General features: G+C 45.0%; 1 protein-coding gene across 1 annotated transcript; it reads right to left on the bottom strand.

Moving 5' to 3' along the window:
• On the bottom strand, nt 1-11,396 carry LOC119551713 (protein Optix). The gene is made up of 4 exons (XM_037861187.1): nt 10,506-11,396; nt 9,337-9,455; nt 8,100-8,349; nt 1-1,323 (listed from the first exon to the last, which is right to left on the bottom strand). Exons 1-4 carry the CDS (start codon nt 10,790-10,792, stop codon nt 486-488), a joined length of 1,494 nt encoding a protein of 497 aa, XP_037717115.1. The 5' UTR covers nt 10,793-11,396; the 3' UTR covers nt 1-485.
• Between the last annotated feature and the right edge of the window lie 8,520 nt (nt 11,397-19,916).

The raw sequence follows: 19,916 nt of genomic DNA, 5'->3' as shown, positions 1-19,916 counted from the left end.
TTAACTGTTCATTCGGTTTTTATTGCAATCTAAATGTATACGTAAGCTCTATGATTTGCATACTTAAACTCTATTTACAAATACGTACACACACACAAAATTAGAATGAAAACGTTTCGAATTCAAGTTCAGATTTGGGGGATCCCGCCTGCTGAATTACCGCTAAATCTGTGTATCATTTTCCATCCGGCTTAAATGGCTATCTTTGAAGAGTGAGTGTGCGACGCTTGCGATTTGCTGCTGCTGGATAACGGTATAGGTATAGGTATAGGTATAGGTAATTATGGGTCATGATATAGGAAACAGTTCCGGATCGATTATTGCTCGAACTCCGCCGCTGGGATGCGCTTAACTACGGGCTAACTTAGAGATACAATTGAAACAATCTGAATAGCTGGGCCTTAGTGCTTCGGGGCTGGTGGGGATGGGGACGAGTGTGGATCGGGTGGGTGGGCTTATAGATGGACACCTCAGACCCGCTGATATCATGTGATCTCGGGAGCACTGTGCTTGAGTTCCGGCGACGTGGAGAAGGGTCGATGGAGCAGCAGCTGGCCACTGTGATGGTAGCCCGTGGTTGTGGGCTCATGGTGATGGTTTCCACCTCCTCCACCGCCTCCTGCTCCTCCTCCCCCTCCTCCTCCTCCTCCGCCCGATGCCGCCGCCACCGCCGTGGAGTTGAGCTTCTCCGGTGAGTTGATCCTTAGCTTTGGAGGCGGATGTGGTGGCCCGTGGCCCGGAATACACTCCACACTGTAGGCGGCCGCGTAGGCCGGATGATGCAGTGGTGGTCCGCCGGAGCCCCCGTTCAAGGCCAGTGGCTGCGGCAGCTGCGGATGCGGGCGCAGGACGATCGGCTGGATGGGGAACTGCTGGGACATCTCCTTCAGGTTGCTGAAGCTCTGCAGGTAACAGCCGGCGCTGAACAAGCTGGTGGCCGCGTCCAGTTTGAAGGGCGGCAGGCAGCCGGGAGCGGTGAGCGGTCCTCCGTGGCCTCCGCCCGCCCCGCCCCCGTAGCCCGCCGGCAGCTGGGGCGGTGTGTGGGTGGGCGAGGCCAGCGGCAGGGGCAGGGAGAGGGGCAGCGGCAGCGATCCGCTCAGATCCCGTGGCTTGTCGTCGTCCACGCTGAGGCTCTCCTCGCGGTCGTTGGCCCCGTTGGAGGTGCTGCCCGGGCTGTGCTGCAGCTGCAGGCTGCTGGGCACCGGCGAGTGGGTGCCCAGCGAGATGTCCGAGTCGGAGCTGTCCGAGGGCGTCGGCGAGGCGGCTCCTCCGTCCGCCCGCCGGCTGCGGCAGCCCATCCCCGAGTTCTGGCTGTGCTGGATACTGGAAAGAAGAAAAGGAATAAGTTAGCATTTGTCCTCCTGCGAGTAAGTGTATTATAAATTTTGTTAGGAAACTGGCCAATTCTGCCTTACTTTAACTATACATCTATATCTAATGACTAATGACAACATTTTTGAAGAAGAAATATTCTTCTTTTACTCATGAGATCGTTCACAACAGTTTTATCATGTGTATATAAATACCGAATATAAACATTTTCAGGTACCCATAATACCTACCAATTAAGGTACTTTTAAGACCTTAACAAAGACCTTAAAATAACTGATATAAATTAATATGAAAATTATCTTTGTTTGACAGAACCTAGTTAAGAGTTAAGTTAAGAAACTTGTAAACCCAATTACATCAAGGTAAAGGCATCAAGGTGAAGCTCTTTAGCGGTCTATAAATGCAGCTTTAAGTAAAAGCCGTAACTGATCGAAAAACTGATAGAATTTGAGAGGTTCGGTTCCCTAGGCCTTTCCCTCCGACATTCACTTCACAGTTTCATGGCAATTTTCCGCCTTGCCACATGAAGACATCAAGCCATCAAGGCATCGGAATCGGCGTCGGCATCGTTAATTAGTCGATGCTGGACAGTTGCAGTGGCTGCGGTTAAACGCCCATTAAGGCGGCCCATTTGTCGCTGCCCCGCAGCGGCAGGGGGTCAAAGGGGGGAGGGGTCGCAACAGGGGGAGGCGGCTCATAAATCTGACACAACTTTCACACATGCTTAAGATAAATCGTCTGTGGCCAAAACAAAAGACGCGCCATCTGACCAGGAGATGACTTGATTAGCCGCCATGGATTTAACACCAGCAGGAGGAGGGGGAGGAGGAGGAGGAGCCGGAGATCTCTGCGTGGCCAGCCAGGGCGGAGAAGCATTCTCATATACATCATCATTTGCCATCACGCCATGACTCCTGCAATGTCATAATTATCGGTTAGGATTCGCTCAACTTGCTGCAATTTGTTCCCCTTCTGGCTGCCCTGAGATCCTGGAGCGGCTCGTGTTGTGTGATTAATGGTGCTCCACCGGCAATCTGGATGCGGGAGCAGAGACACCACCACCTCGGCTCGGCTGGAGCTGCGAAATGTATCTGCGGCTACCTTTCTGGGCCCTTTGTCTTTCGCCCTCGAGAGGGAGCACTAAATCGTTTAGTTGCCTAATGTGCCAACTTGATGGATCACTCACAGCCTGATGAATTGTTGGGTTAGCCGAGCGATCGGGACTGCCCGCTGCTGGGATACTCCCGAAAAGGGCCTTCCGATTAGAAAGGTTTCTCGGCTTATTTTTGTGTTCTCAGATATTGGATTTGGGTAATTGGAACCTAACTATGGGAATTTGGGCAACAATCTGTGTGTGGTGGGTCGATACGGTGAAACTTTAGAAGTAGCTTATGAGAACCTTGAAGGGGTGAACTATGAGATTGGTTTTCTCAGTTTTTTCTTTAAGATATCACCAAAAAAGGGCTTAGCTTTTAGAAAGGTAATTGTCTAATTTTCAAGGGGATTCGTTATCTACAGCAATTGGAACCGTTTAGGTATATTACAGAAATGGCTATTAAAATCAGTTATTATATTCAGGTCAAAATAATTGATCTCATTGGTTCAGACCAAGGCTTAAAACTGAAAGTCTTCTAAAAAAATGCTTTTAAAATATAGTCTTTGAAGACCATACCACATGAAAGAGAAATTTATTGAATAACTAAAGCTACAGGAAATCCAGGTACTTGAATACTTCCAAAAATGACTTTTCGATTAAAAAATTCCCGATGTTTTCGATTTTTAGCAATCGGAACCATCTAACTCGACCGTAGAGCAGAGCGGGATGAGAGCGGTGGGTCTATAAGGTGAAACCCTAACCCATCACTGCGCTAAAGTCCTTGCAATTGCTTCTGGTAGCCAGATTTTTGGCACGGGCGACTCAAGGCCATTTTCACACACGACTGGAGCGACTTGCTGGGGCTTGGCACGCTCGGCTTGAGCCCAGAAACCAAAAACTTGGATGCACGAATATGATATACATTTTCCACCCAATTGACTTGGCAGCGAGAGGTTTACGGTTTACGGAGAAGCACAGGGACAAGGACAAGGGCAAGGGTTTACTGAAATCGGATACCCCGTGGCACCTAACCTAACCTAACCGAAATGACACGTATGTAATTACCCGCCTGGACATGGCCAGCCGAAAGGGCTGGCTCTGCGGAGTAACCCGAGATGCATTGAAATGTTCCTTAATCGGCTCATGTCAGAAGATGGGGATTCCGATTCGATTCGAATCGAGTCGAGTGGAGTCGAACTGAGCTGAAAGCGAACTGAAACCCATTCAGGCTGCAAAGAATGCCAGGGCAGCAGTAACACGATCCGCTAGACCAACAAAAAATGCCCGCTTTAAATATGGCTTAAAGACCGAAAACCAGCTAGAAGGAGGAATCAATGAACCTGCAGGTAATACAGAATCAATAGCGCGGCAAAATCAGGCGGAAAATTGCAACGCTCTCTTGGAGTATTTTCAATAATTGTGTCAATTCAATTGAATGCCGTAAATTGTGTAAATATTTGGACAGGCGTGAGCAGTTAGCAGCGGCAATAAGAGCAGTCGGCAGTCCCAAGGGGTCCTAAATGCAATCAACATTTATTTTATATTTATTCCTTTTCTCCGGCCTGAGAGATCTGTTGACAAACGGGATTTAAATTTGCTCGCATTTGAATATTTCCAACCCTTGGGGCGCAATGCTGTGTTCCGCCGCCTGTCCGCTTATTTGTCGAGCCTCTTTCACTTGTCAATTGAACAAAGGCCACATCCGGTGTTGCTGCCTGCCCAGCAATCCAGAAATCCAGCATCCAACAAGCTACAATCCATCCAACCAGCCAGCCATCGATAGAGAGTCATCCGACTGCCGATGATGATGACTCGAGCCTGACTTCTTATTAATTTCTTTAATACACTTTCTATGCGGCATTGAAGTGTCCGACATTGAAGCTTCACATCCATTCAGTTCTTGGAGTTCAGATACAGTTACACCGAAAACAAAATAGTACTGAATAGGGAACTTAAAAATAAGGTTGAAAAGTAACAGCTGATGTGCTATGTGAGAGTCAACTTTCAGTTTAACAGATACTCCAGAAAACGGAACTACATAATATTTATGTTTATGATATAGTATTTATAGAAACAATCTACTTGATAGTCAGCTAATATCTCCAACCTATTCATGCTCCAGTTACTATGATAATGAGCAAATGATCTTTATGTTTCTTTCTGTGTATTTCTGGGGAACTCCAGCTTCTGCTCCCATTGGAGAGCTGGTTGTATATTTTTCTCACAAGCCACCGAAAACGGTAGTTGGTGTTGTGCAAACAGCGTCGAGTGGTCCGGGCTCAGCTCCCTCGGATCGCATCTCGTTCATGGGCTGGATGGTATGGGTACTTATGGGGCTCGAGTGCCCTGTCCGAGCGCTCGGACAAGTGGGCCCTCCGCCTCGGATATTGACAATGGTTGGGGGCTGGATGGTTGGGGATGGGGATGGGAATATCTGCTTCTGCATCTTCCTTTCTTCATTAGAATTCGAGAGAGGCTGCCGAGAGGCTGGGAATCGATGGGAAAAACCTCTTCAAATTTAGTCCCTGGTCATCTGCTTGTGTCTCTATATTCCTGCGTGTTTGTTGGTTTGATTGATAATTGACATTTACAACATATTTGCTGGGTGCTCAACTTTATTACACTTCACTCGGTTACCCGACTGCTGGTATATTTCGTGTTCTGAATCCCTGACAAATCGCCCAATGCCCGTCGCCCACTGAGCTCCTAATTTGGCCATCGCTTCTGCTCGAGATGGATGGATGGATGGATGGCTGGTCGGATGTGGGCGAATCTCATCTCATCTCCATCTCCAGTGGCTGTCCACGAGCCACGCATTTCGCTTGCCGGGTAATTCACGCAATAAAACCATCGGCGCGAGGCGGATTCAGTGGATTCACTGGATCCATTTGATTCGGGTGCTCCGTTTGGCCAAGAGCCTCGTATCGCTGTCGTGCATCGTCGAGTGGCAATTGTAATTGATCAAAATCAAGTCTCGAGACGGGGTTTCGGCTTAATGAATTTGCACAATAGAAGCTTCTCCAACGATTTGTGAAACGATTTGTGACTCAGTCGAGCAGTCAGAAATATTAGTAGGCAAAAATGTATTTAGGAATACAAATCGTTTTGCATTTACAGGTTCTCCATTAACAAGTAATTACAGTATTGTTAACACAATCTGGTTGGATGTTCTAGCAAAAATGTATTCCGTAATCTATCCAATTTTTAGATTAGGAAGTATTTACAATACATTTCCAAGTGCTGTGTTAATCGTAATAGCCGAATCGATATCCAAGCTGTAGTTATGCTAGATTAATTGCGTTCCCATCCGCTCCTCAATGGGCTTTGCACGCCTCAAGGGGTTCCGCTGAATCAGACAAATGGTGATGACTGGGGCATCTGTAAGATACGGCAGCCCATTCAGATGCCTCCCCAGAATTCCTGTATAATGCGCGGCAATCTTGATTTTGAATATCTTGCAACTGCAACTGCAACTGCACTCCACCTGCAATGGCCACTTGGTGGTTGGAGTTGGAGGCATCAGAGCATGACAAGCTTGCAGCGCCAAGTTTCCGCCGTAGCGACTGAAGTCGAGTTAAGTTGAGTTCAGTCGATCAATCTCCGATGTCTTAATTACTCAATTCGGGAGCGGGAAACGCGCCGCTGCCTTTCTCTGCCTTGCAGCCTTTCTAATAGAGTGGATTGGAGCTGTGCATTTGATTGATTTACCATCTCGTCCGGGCCACAACAGCCGTTTGACATCGCGGCTCCTTCTGCCTTCACGATCTCGTTTCCCAGCTCCAGCTGCCTTTTCTATGCCCTTCCTGTGGGTGTTACTGATTTGAGGAGGACTTTGCACCGCTTAAGCGGGGATTTATTTCTAAAATATATCTGACTAACATTTTTAAGAGCATATTCTTTAGGTGCGGGGTCATGAAATCATTTCATTGTTAAAGGAAATTTTAAAGAATTAGAGTATATTTCCGAAGATTAAAAGGCTTGTTGATTAGTTGTTACCACCGTTCAATGGAAATACTAAAATCTCAGCGTCTAAAATAATTATGATTAAAAATTGTTCCAGAATAGATATACTATTTTTCTTCAAAGATGACATATTTTTCATAATTACTTAGAAAGACAATAACCAAATTTCAGCTTTTATAACAATGTTACAAAGTAAAGTTGATGGCGATATCAATTAATTCTTCGGTGTTTAGTAAGCTAAACAACAACTAGCCCACAAAACTTGAATAGTCTCCTTGAATACGCTGTTACCCTTAAAGCAATCTCGGCTTTGAGTCCCTTTTAGGAACGACTTCCATAATTCCCCTAGGACAAGATGGCATGCAAGGGTGTTATAACATTCGGTCCGCGAACTTGGCCCTCTGTTCTCGATTCCCACTCGTCGTTCGCACAAGTGCAGTAGCAAAAATGTTAACAATTTTTCAGCGCACAATGCTTGAACAGTCAGCGCCTGTTTGGGTCTGGTTTTGGTCGCCGGTTAGAATGGTCTCGGCCCCTTTGCCCCCCTTTGGCTCCCTTTCGCCGCCCCTGTCTGCCGCCTGGCGCTGTCGAAGCTGTCTGGCCGTCGCATATGAACGGCTTTTAATTTCATATTTTTTATACGTATGTATTTTGTAGCTCCAGTGCGCCTTTTTGTCTCATCTCTGGGGCTTTTGCCGACGCTGCTTAATAACACGATGACTACACGAAACCTCGAAAAACTCGAATTCGACTTGGGATCCGCGGATCGAGTGCGGATGGAGTTGTAATGGCCGCGTATCCGTGGCTGCTGCTGCTTTACAAGCGAAATAATCGCCATCATTTTAACTAATGACCCGCTCGCATCTGGTTTTTAGTTGTTATTTGTATTCTCCTTATTTTTTGGGGCTACGGTTGGCGCTTTGTGCAGATTCATTCAATTTGAGACGAGGCTGCTCCTAACTTAATAAACACGGGACGGGATCTCTCGGATGAGATCTCTCGGGCTGCGAGGTTTCCAAGGAATGCCAAATGTTGTCTCGATTTCTTTTACTTTTCCTTTTCTCTCTTCTCGTTTTTTTTTTGTGAGCAGGTAGAACTTGAAATATTTGCGCATCTGCAGGAGCAGCCAAACACTTGAGTGGACTACGATTTCGACTTCAGATCTGAGTTTTCTTGCAGTGTCATTCCACTTAACTTGCCTTCTTTCACTTCGAGCGGATCTTCTTCATTTCAACTTCGCGCGAATTGGTCGAGTTTTAACTTCTCCTGGCCATATTTTGCAAGCGGTTGCACCTTTCCAGCTGAAGCATGAGCTGCGTTTACACTGTCATCATCATCATCATGATCGTTGTCTCCTTCGTCGTTATGGCCAGGCCAAGACCAAGACCCATACCGATCGTCATCGTCGGCGGTCAGTTTAATGTGGCCAAAAAGCGACGACCGCAACAAACAGCAGAAATCGAGAACGCTTCACTGGGTGCCGCCACCGCTGCCGCAGATCGGCACGGATCAATGAAATGGAAACGCTCCTGTGCGATCCCCCCACTTCGCCACCGCCCCATCGCCCTATCGCCCCATTGCCCCGCCGCCACTGCACCCACTCTCCGGAGGATGATATCGGCTTACCCTACCCGGCCCGATCGAGTTACCAACTATTCTAGACCCTAACTCTAACTCTAATGGCTAATGGAGGCGGTCGACAACTTACCGATTCTTGGCCGCAGCAGCCCGATCCCGCTGGCGGCGGTTCTTGAACCAGTTGCCCACTTGCGTGGGATTCAGCCCGGTGGCCTTGGCCAGCTCCCGCTTCTTGGTGGGGTTCGGATAGGGATCCTGTAGGTACCATTCGCGCAGTAGGCTCCGCGTGCGCTCCTTGAAGCAGTGCGTCTTCTGCTCCCCGTCCCAGATCGTCGGCGGCAGGGGGAACTTCTTTCGCACCCGATACTTGTCCACGGGTCCTAGAAAATAACAATGGAATCTGTTAGGTATATTTAACAAAATGTAATTTAATTATTCACCTTCCAACATATATTGCTTTTTAAAATAGATTATATTGCTTTTAAATAGACAAATTAAGTAGGAAAGGGACGACTTTAACTGTCAATCTCCACAAAGCAAATACTTTTCATTGTCTTTAACGCAGATTTAGCTATAAACTTTTTTCATACTTTCCAAAACATACAAACTTTGAAACCATTTTGCTTTTACATAAACGACTTTCCTCATTACTTTAAAAATTAGCTCAATTGTAGATAAAGTAATTGAACTCTGTATATTTAAAATCAACTTAGTTGATCTTCAGCACAAACGTTGATTGCAGTTAATTTCAGATATGTCTTTGATTTAGCCATTTAGTTTAATATAATATAGGTATTTAATGTGCTACATAACTTTAGGATCATAGCTTCCTTGACTAACTTAAGTCAAAAGCCATTAGTGTAAATTCCTCTTTAGCTAATTGAACAACCACCTGACATAACAATTAAGGAACTTGGTGTATAAAAACTCGTTTTAAAAAATGTAAAATAGCTAATCCCTGCTGTTCATTCTAACAAGTATTATTATTAAAATATTTCGTATCCGACCTGTTGACCAGCGGCGATGTCAAGCTATCAATCGTAAAGTAAGCATAAAATGTGCAATATCACTATCTAAATATATCTATAATATACTTGGAGCTTAGAACCTACTTTTAGTTTATAATAATCCTTATAATCCTTATCGATAATATTAACCATGTGTGTATATGTTATAGAAATCAATTGAGGTTTGGCTGTCGTCTGTCTTGGGAATAGCTTAGAACTTATCTTAGGTTTCTTTATGGATCTTGTATTGTATTGCTTGTTCTTCCTTGGCTGTATTACTACTACTCACAGTTCCAAAGATTTCTGATCATTCTGTGATCGTTCTAGTGGAACTTAGCTATGGATAATTGCACTACTTACCCAGGGATCGACCGCGCAGCTTCTCGGCCTCAATGTAGTGGGCCTCCAGCCACATGGCCTGCAGCTTGCCGTAGGACGCTTTAGTAAACTTATGATTCTCTATTATTGCATAAAGTTCCCTGAAAAGAGAGTATCCAGTGAGTATCCAATGCCGTGCTAAAGTTAAGGCTGAAAGTTAAGTTGAATTTGCCGGGCTGGTTTCACTTCAACCCCATCAACCCTCTGGGACTTCCTGGAGTCCCGCTGCGAAAGCCATCCCCCCTCCCAGTTCTTACACCCCTCGCTCGACGGGCGTCCTAAGCCAGCCATATGTATTTTGAAACAATTTCATAAGCATTTATTGTCGTCACTGGCGCTGACAGCTCAGTTGAGTACGTCAAATGATTTTAATTGGAAGTCGTTTATTTACCAAGTCAAAGCAATCAAATCACTTGCATCGGCAGATCCGTATATGCATGTGCAGGCCATATATACGAGTCTGGGCATTGATTGATTATACTCGAATTACATAGCTGTTCGAGCCGCAGTCAGCTTCATTTGATGTGACATAGATGAGATGCAAAACCTGATGCAACCGTTTTTAGCTGCGATTGCCAGAGCCGATCGGATAATTGTCGATATCGATTGCCATTGGGACCTGGGGGACCTGTTTGCCCACTTCGCAACGAGCTAAATGGCTGGCTTGTCTAGCCGAAGATCACAAGGCAAAGTCTACCGCATAATTCCCCCTAAAAAGCTAATCTTTCGCCATTCTTTTGCGAGGGCTGATGGCTGATGGCTTTTTGCGAAATTCCCATTCGAACGAATTGTTTCCGGTTGTCTTAGAAGCCCAAGTGTAATGTGAGACTATATTTTGTCGTGGCGACGGAAGCCGAAACCCCGATCCTGACGTGGAACCTATTGTTCGGTCGGTGTTTTATTAATCAAGCCTGCTCCACTTGGCTTTGGGTAGCTGCTTTGGGAAGCGAGTTCTTTAATTAGTAAATTAATTCCTTTGTTTATTAATTTAGCGGCTCATTGTGCCCTCATTAAGCTGTCGCTATGGAAAACTATCGGATGACCGAGCGTCCGTTTGTCGGGGTTAATCAGGAGGGGGCTGGGTATCTGGGATAGTGAGTGTCATTCGAGCCGGGGGCTTTGTCTGCCCCATCTCGAGAAGGCCATCCTACCTGAAGTTGCCCACATGGTAGGCGACCACTGCGCGGGCCCGGAGCACCGCCTCGCAGTTGAGGATCTCGTGCATGTTGGGCAGGGCCACCGGCAGGCTCCACAGGAAGCGGGCCAACCGCTCGATGTCGCCGGAGTCCTCGAGCGTCTTGCACACGATCTCCACCTGGGCGGCGGAGAAGGCCAGCGTTGGGACGGCCAGGATGGGGCTGGGTGCTATAATCTGGTGGTGCGTGGGCGAGAAGCTCTCTGAGGGCGGCTGTTTGCCCTCCGTCGGTCCAACGGCCATTTTATTCGTTGAATCCACTGTGAACAAATTGGCATACTACTCTCCACCGGAACGAAGCAATCTTGCTGGGCACTACACTGGTTTAGTCACTAATTCAATTCCTTGGCTATGTTTCTGTGTTTGTCTGCACTAGCACTGAGGGGTTTATCGATCCGATTGGATAGGGTTTACGGCTTAGATCAGGTTAGGGTTAGCACTTTGCACGCGCGATCGATGCATCTACCATCTGGATGAGTGAGGTGGCCACCGGTTCGACTGGCGTACGAATCCAAATGATTGCCAATGAGCCAGCTCATGAATGCGATACCCGTGCCCGGTCCACGAACGGAGCGCAACTGCTGCTCCACATCGAAGCGAAAAAAGGGGGGCTTTGGCTGTTGGCTATGGATATAACCGATCCGACGACCGAGAGAGCGACCAACCAAACGACCAACCGAGCGCGCAAAAAATACGTCAAATAATGGTCTTGTAACTGAGCTGCCCACTAGGCGACGGGAACGGCACAGAAGCTATAGAAGCTATGGAGGCTATGGAGCTGTATCGGCAGAGGCGGTAGCAGCAGCAGCGGCAGTAGCAGCACAACAATGACGCGCCACAGATACAGATACTCTGGCTCTCCGGCTGCCACTGCTCACTGCTACCGCCTGCCAGCTGCAGAAACAGACACAGATACAGATACATATCCAGATACAGATACAGATACAGCTGCAGATGCGGATACACGGGCGGACACAGATACGATATGGCCAAAGATATGGAAACAGAAACGAGTTGGCACCAATACCAGGCCACAACCAGTTTGCCGCACACAGATACGCGAGCAGATGCGGATACGGATACTACCGAAGCACCACCATACCATGGGCCGCACGGGGTGGGCGTGGTTCCTGCTGCTCTACGGACGTCTCCCTCTGGCGCACGGCTTTCCAGGGCAGCCGCTTGCATTGGCATCTCTTTCCCGCCACTGCGGTGGTGGCATCGCCTTCTGGGTCTCGTTTAAATGAATCGTACATAAGAGCCGCACGCACACCGGCCCAGGGCAACTAATACAGTTGCAGTTTCAGGATAACAACGGGCCGTACAATAGGGGTTTCGGACGGGGAGGGAGTGGTGCTCTGGAGCTGGAACTGGAACTGTGTGGCACCACCACCGAGGGGTGAGCCGCCGGAAAGGCAGCTCAGATATTGATAAAGAAATCAAATAAAACAACCCAGCAGAGCCCGTCAGGCACCCGAACAGCCGCACAGTGGGACGAGATCAGGCGGATTATGTTTATTTGCGGGCAAATTAGATGGGATTTATTTACAGAGGCGATTACGTCAAGTCACGGCTGCCTAACGCAGGACGTTTTCAGAAAGTGATCACATACATGTTTTCCAAGTGATAATTATTTCTAAGTTTTTTACCAACCTTTACCTTTCCAACTTTTTCAAAGTCGTTTAGGCTTAAACGTTTATGCTTTTGTAAATTATAAACAAAATTCATCGATATTTTAGTAAATTCTAAAGGAACATTGATGCATTTGGATTTTAACTATCTTCTTTTATAATGGTAACTTTTCGATCTGGCGGGACATGCATTTTCTTAAGAGTCGTCATGAATCAGTCGAATTTATGGAGTATATGAATCAAATATATATGACACATGTATGCTAGCGTTGTATTTTTATTAGAGAACTAATAATTATTGCGGCATGCAAAAAGAATAAAAACATGATATCAATTCAAAAGCTTACCTAAAATTTACTACAGATTCCTAAAACCCCTTTCCACTGGTTTCTTTCCACAGTAAGTGAAGCATATTGTGTAAGTGTAGCAAAATGTTTGACACCATGTGGTCTGGCAACCTCTGCCGCCGCCTCTTCCCTCCCCACCTTCTTTCCTTCGTCTTCCCCCCTTCAGGTCCCTACTTCTGCCCCCTGTAAGCCATATCCTTGTGCCAGGACGAACCTCCAACCCTCTTATTTGGCATATATATACGGTTATATGTACGACAGAAGAGAAAATCACGTTTTCATTTTGGCAAAAAGGGAACTTTTGATTATGCCCGCCGAATAAGGGAAATATTCACGAGCAAAAGTTTTTATTGTGGCGCTGTCACTGGCGTTGGTTTTTAGCAGTGGTGTGGCGGTCGGTTTTTGGTGCTTCATCATTCCCCGGGTTTGACAGGAGCCGGAAATACCCAGGGGGGAAAGGGAGGTGTGGCGCTGCGGGGGCAGGGAACACGCTAATGTATCGTTCGCGCTTTTGTCCGGAGTGTTAACAGATTAGTTGTTTACATGCCACAAGTAAATGAGTTTTCAAAAAGTGTAGCCGCCGGCTTCAAACGAACCGCCACCCACTGACGCCCTCTCGTTACCCCTGAAATGACACACCCCACTCCCCTCTGCCACCACCCTAACTTTAACCTACAACACCAATGTAAAAGTACATGTATAAGTGCATGTACAGCTTACAAACACAACTACGTGAACATCGCCATTGCTGCCCGACTCGCTCTGTCTCTTTCTCTCTACCACCTCCCCCTTTATAAGCCCCCACCCTCATCGCGTTAAATCTGAACGATGACTTTTTGAGTAGTTGGTTGAGCATTTTGGACAATTGCATTACGAGAGCGACAAACGCTGTGTATGTGTGGGCAGCGGCCACATAGATACAGATTCGGAAACAGATACAGATACATTCACCATGAGATACAGCCTTATGGATACGGGATGATAGGGCACGCATTGCGCCAGCTCCCTCACAGCCACATTATGTGCCGCCACTGCCGATGTCCTCTGAATACGCTCATTATGGTATCGATCACCTTTCATGCGCCACAATTGGGGATGGAGTAAGAGATACAATCGAATCATGGCCACACCGCTGCAGATACAAGCTGAAATGCAAATGTAATACTGTAAGGGCCGCGAGGCATTCGTTTCGAGCAGCGACACTGAGTTCAAAGGAAAGGAGCACGAAAGATTACAGCTGCTTGAGATATAATGAAGGGGAATACGAACCAAAGAAAAATTTTGGATATGTACTTTTGTAAAAACATCGTGATCTAGTGGGTTGAGCAAACTAATCAAAGGAAAAGCTTTTCTTTATAAAAAGATTTAAGGAATTGCGGAAGAATATATTTTCAAACACATTTTTAAACTGATTTTGTCAAGTTCTATTACTTTTTAGATATATTTCCTTCACAAAAACTTTTTATAATCAACTATTTAATAGTAAAAATTAGCCAACCTATAAAAAAATAGGTAAAGTCCGAAAAACTTGTATTTGTTGTTTTTTAAATTATTATTTTTTATTTACATGGAAGTTATTTATAGACACTTTTCAGAATTAGTAAAGCTTACTATTCTGCTATCTATCCGAGCTGGGAATCGAACCGGGCCGCAATCATCGGAGTCGAGCACACAACAATTAGGAACATCAATAGACTTGAAATCAAGAAAAACAAGAACTACACCGCTAAGCTATTTAATATTCGGAAAGAAAATAGCGAAATAAAAAGTGTGAAAAGATAGTACATCTATTATTATGTGAATTCATTCATATGCAATATATTAATTTACATAACTTTGTCCTAATAAACATGACCTATAACATTTTTAAGGAGCAGAATGTGAAAGCTTTTCATTTCAATTTTTGGGATCAATCAGTTAAATAAATATCCATGAATCAGCGTAGCTCGGTTATTCTCTCCCGTCTCTTCAACTCACTTCTTTGGCCTGATGAACGCCAAAAAGCAATCGCAATCCCATTTGAATTGCCTAACGAACCATGATTTTTCGTTTGGGGTATACTCGGAGTACACCGTATAATATCATATTGTTGACAATTGCGCTTGCGGTGCTAATCAAAATACCCAACTGCGAGTACCCGTGGAACTTCCCCCGCAGTGAGTGACTCCGGCTAACTGTGTCACTGGCTCAATCAAATCATACGCCCAGTGGTCCATTAAATGACAAAATTTGCGCTCCAAGGCGGCCGCACTCACCCCTTCTTTTTTTTGGCGAGGAGAGCTGTGTAATTAGGCCAAATACGCATACTGTTAGGGCCCGCTCGAATTCGTTTTGCGAAAACAATTAAAAGGCAATTAAAAGCCATTTTTGATGCGCGCTTGGCCAGGCTTTAAAGGCTTTTCCACTCGCCACACAAAAGGCAACCGCAAACAACAAAGGGACCACCGCACTTGGCTGGCTTTCGATGGGGAGCCCGCGGCCAGAAAGTAAATCTCTATTATTGCAGTCTAGTGTGCTCTACCTACATATGGTGGGGTTATACAGGGACTACAGTCTCTCCAACAATATAATTTAAATGTACTCGCTTTTTTAGTTTCGGGTTATCCACCCTCGGGCGCAAGAAAGTTAGGTTGCCTTTTGTCTGCGTCTCAATTTGCTTAAGATAATTTAATCTGATTCCATGTACCTGAATATTTATATTCCTGACAGTGGGACGACGACGCCGAGGGTTGTTGTGTGGAATATTCAAAGGGCATTAGGCGAAAATAACACCTCGATGTCAATCATTTTTTATTGTACTTCATTTTTTATAGACGTTCCCAGAGTGTCGTTTATTTTTCGCCATAACTGACCCAAGTGTGTCCCACACTCAATAATATATTGTAATATTATTACGAGGACCCCACACAGGTCCCGGGCCCTTAAAAAGGGACCCAAATTCAATTTAAACGTTTTCCTTTTGTAACATTTGGCTAAGAGTTCGTTAACCTAGCCCGAAGGTTATGAAATATTTGGCAAAAATACCAAACGACAGAGGAACAACAAACTGGGTAATTAAAAGGTTTCGTCGCCGAAAATATTTAATATTTTAATTTATACGAAATTCAATAAATCGGGAAGAGAAATCGCAGGCTCAGTGATTGAAAACGAAGATGAAATAACTTCATAAGCAAGTGGCGACTCACGGGGGCAGGACCAGGATGTGGCATCGATGATGAAAGATCGGCGCTGTGGCAAGGTATTCGTTTAATTTACATCGTTCTTGCCGTGCTGCTCCAGCTCCTGTTCCTGTTCCTCCAGACGCGCCGGCGTTTAGAGTGGAGTCTTCGAGGAGCCTAGAGGAGTCCCAAGTCCCAGTCGAAGTCAAAGTCCCAGTCGCATTTTTATTCCCTGTACTGCGTGATGACAGAAGTATATTGGGTTTTAATCAGACGATCAGTTATCCTAACCAAATTATCCATCATTGTCATGAAATACTATAGGAAATAAGCTAAAATATTATATTATATTTCGTCTTAAATATTAATAGTTGTTCTACGAAAAGTCCTAGCCAACTTTAATCTCACCCTGGCTTTAGAGACTTATCAATCTATGAATGAAATAAGCTTTATAAATAAATAATAAGCATCTTGAAAAAGTTGTTATGGTGGAATGAAATATTATGTAGTACAAGTTAATATACCGATCATTCAATAGCTTGAGGTAACCATTAAAATATAGTTTACATTATGGGGTACAGGGTAAGCCACAGTCCTTACAACCAACTACATTCGTCTTACCCAACTCGCTCCTGGTGCGATTGGGCTGCATTCCATAGTCATAAGGCCGGCGGCGGCTGCGGCGGCCCCAAGAAATATCTTTGGGCATTAGGTTGCGGAGGAATTCCAGAAATTCGAGGCAAATGTATTGAGCTGCATTTAATAATTATGATGGGGACGCGGTCGCAAAACGAACCGAGCCGCACTCTGTGACTTTACTTTTCGGCTGTTCTGCTCTGTTCGGCTCGGTTCTGTTCCGCCTAATGGATATGTCAAGTGGTGATGGTGACTTTCGAGCGGCTCAGTGTCATCTGCTCGCCCATCGGAATCAGGAGCAGGAGCTGGAGCAGCAGCATTTGGCCGCGGCTACTGTTTGGCCAGCACTGCGCATATTAATCAACTCACCTCTCAGGTGAGCCACGCAGACTGACGAAGGCGAGGAGCTGGCAGGGGAACGAGCATCCTCCTCACCATCGTCATCTTCGTCGTCATCGTCATCCCATCGTCAAGTGATACGCGGCACGGAACATGCGTGAAATCTCCTGGCCAGAGCAAGATTAGGCCGGGCCAGTAGCGGAGCTAATGGGGGCTAATTACAATTACAATATTAAATGTCAAGCCGATATCTGTTTTTAATATTTATCAAATTTTTATGAGAATCAACACTACAACCTAATGGTAAACTGTTTACAATGCCAGAAAGACCGATTCACTTATAATTAATAAACTCCACAAACATCATTCAATTAAGTGGGTCGTATCTTAAGATGGATACATTTATTTTTCCAAAAGGTCATATTATGAAGTTTTAAGCAGAGACGCAAAATAATCATTAATTATGACGTATTTATTTTATAAAATAAGCAAGAGTGGAATAAATTTGTCAAATTAAAAAGAAAACAGGAGGAAACGCTATAGTCGATGACTTCGACTATTAGATTATTACTCAGCTTAAGGAAGTGCGAGAGGGAGGGAGGGAGGTATGTTTAAAGGAACTCAGCTTATTTCACTAGCACACCTTGTCTATAGCGCCACCTATCTTCTTCTTCTATAGCGCCACCTAGCCTATAGCGCCTCTTGCGGCTTGGTGGCGTAAAAGTGACAACAGCTGGTTTGCCACATGTTTTGGACAATCTCGATTTAATTGCAAAATATTGATTATAATTTGTTTATAGCTTTGTATTGAATAATCAGATTTTTAAAATGTTTGACATGTAGATAGGAAATGATAATAAAAATCAAACCTCATTAAAATTTTTACAAAATATTAAAAAATGTGGGCGCTAGGCGTTATAGGCGATTGTGGGCGATCAAACTTGCGCTGCGCAGGATATACTTTGTGGGGTCGGAAACTCTTCGTTCCACCTGTTCTATTATACCCTTTACTCTACGAGAACCGGGTATAACAAATATTCTTATACTTTTTCACGTAGGGTCTAAATATAAAATCGGTCTCTGGTATTAATATTTGTGATAGAATAGTTCTAAAGAACGAGGTAAGTAAGAAGAAAAGTCACCTTTCTCAACTTGTAACATTTTAAAGTTATACTTAACTGTGCTTTTGCCTGTTTGGTTTTTAGACCAAAGATTTAAAGTCTCAGAAAATAATGTAAAGAAAGATGTATTTTATGGAAAACAAATTTTTTATAAAATCTTAAAGTCTTAAAATTACAACAGATTTTTGAACCCCTTTAAACTACGCCTTTGCGGGTCCTGCCTGTGTATACCTGTGTATGCTGGACTTTTTTGCGACAGTTTTACCAGTCGTGCCACTTTTGATATTGTCATTGCCACGCAAAAAGTGTGAAATTGTCGGACTACTGGAGGAGCAGCCACCAATTGGGACTTGGAGTGCGACTGCAGATCGGACGGTTTGCCTGGTGGTTTAATTAAGTCATTAACACCAGGGTCTGTCAGTGGGGAACTCAGCCCGTCTCCCTCTCGCACCGCTGCCCTCCCTCTCGTTCGCTCTTTGTCCTTGTGGACAATATCGAATTTGCCATATTTGGTCAAAATAATCGGACCCAAAATGGTCTGTGGAAGCGATACTGCTGCCCATAAATATATAAATTATGCATGCGAGCCTCGGCTATGGGACAGAGTGGAAGATCGGGAGGCGGGGGCTCCCGGGAGCTCAAATCAACCTGGGAGCACATTCATCAATGCGATTGACATTTCGCTGCCATGAGAATCGAAATCGGGGTTGTCTAACAAGCGCTAAGTGGATAATTACTGCGATAGCTGCCTGCCAGCTCGGATTGTCTTAATCGGTGCTAAAAAGCATCATTATACCGTGCATACTCCAAGTAATCACCACTAATGATCGATGCTCTGGTTTTGCATGTGCCCGTCGATCGTTGGTGAAAAAGGCAACCGAGTACAGTAAACGCTTCCTTGGTGAGCTAGACCAGTTCTTATGACATGGGAAGATTTTATGAAATAAAATTATTGCCACTTTAGGAATCAAGTTATCACGATCCATAAAGATTCCATACTTAAATTACCGTTCCCTATCATATCATAAGAAATCATATTGTAATGATAGTACATGTACTGTACTAACTAAAATAAAAAAGATTTCAAGATTCTTTTGATTGGAGTTTTGTCTTCCTTAATGATTTGACTAGTTTATTAAAAATCATTTAAGACATAGGAAATTATACCTTACATAAACACACAAATATTTACACTATATTGTTAAATCATTTCTTTAATTAACCTTTAAATAATTTATTATATATGGTCACAACTTTTTTACAGAAAGTATGCAATGTCAAGAAACTTACTTAAATTAAAGTATTGCTTTTAAAATTCTGTTAAATATGGATTTTTATAGATGACAGACAGACTAGACAGAAAATCGAATAATGATCTAATAACAATGGAATCTAATAATATCCTTTTAAATGGTTTGATAAATGTAAATGTTTTAGATACGGAGCTACAAAGTTCCCCCCAAGCGGGTCTTGACTGTAGGTGAAAAAGAGGAGCGCACAATTATAAACTAGCCGTTGACGAGCTAGAGGTGGAGTGTCAATTAATGATCCCTTCTGCGTCCCCTCCGCTGCTCCCCCGCCCCTGCCCCCGCCTCTGCTGGCGCACAAAGGAAACGTCAAACAGCGCGTCAAATGCGCAATGAGCTTAATTCGATGCGCCTGCGCACCACTTACCGCTCGCTCTCTCCGTCCCGTTCCCACGCGCAGTGCTGCCATCTCGCTCCGTCAATTGCCGTTGATTGCCTTTGTTTCTCGGGTAATTCCCTTTCCCATTCCCCCCGGGGGACCAAGATGGAGATAGCTGGTCCGCGTCCCCTACTCTCCCCTCTCGCTCCGCTTAATTGAACGGGAACGCTTTGTTGACATTACCGTACTTTGCACCCTACCCCGGTGCTACGTGAAAACTCAAATTGTCGAAACGCCCACCCAACGGAGCCGCTTTGTTTTTTGGCAAGAGGGAGCGATCACCTCGGCGATACCCGAGGTCCATTGTTCTTGGCCACCCCGCTCATTAGAAGTGGTCCGCGGCGCCGACTTGTGAATGGAATCGAAATGGAACTGTGCCACACAGCCGCTGCCGGGCTATTAATTAGATAAGTATCTTGAGGAATTGCCCATTTTCAAATAGTCGGCGA

This window comes from Drosophila subpulchrella, chromosome 2R, assembly GCF_014743375.2.
Source record: "Drosophila subpulchrella strain 33 F10 #4 breed RU33 chromosome 2R, RU_Dsub_v1.1 Primary Assembly, whole genome shotgun sequence".
Lineage (NCBI taxonomy): Eukaryota > Metazoa > Arthropoda > Insecta > Diptera > Drosophilidae > Drosophila > Drosophila subpulchrella.
This window is presented reverse-complemented; position numbering and strand designations above follow the sequence as displayed.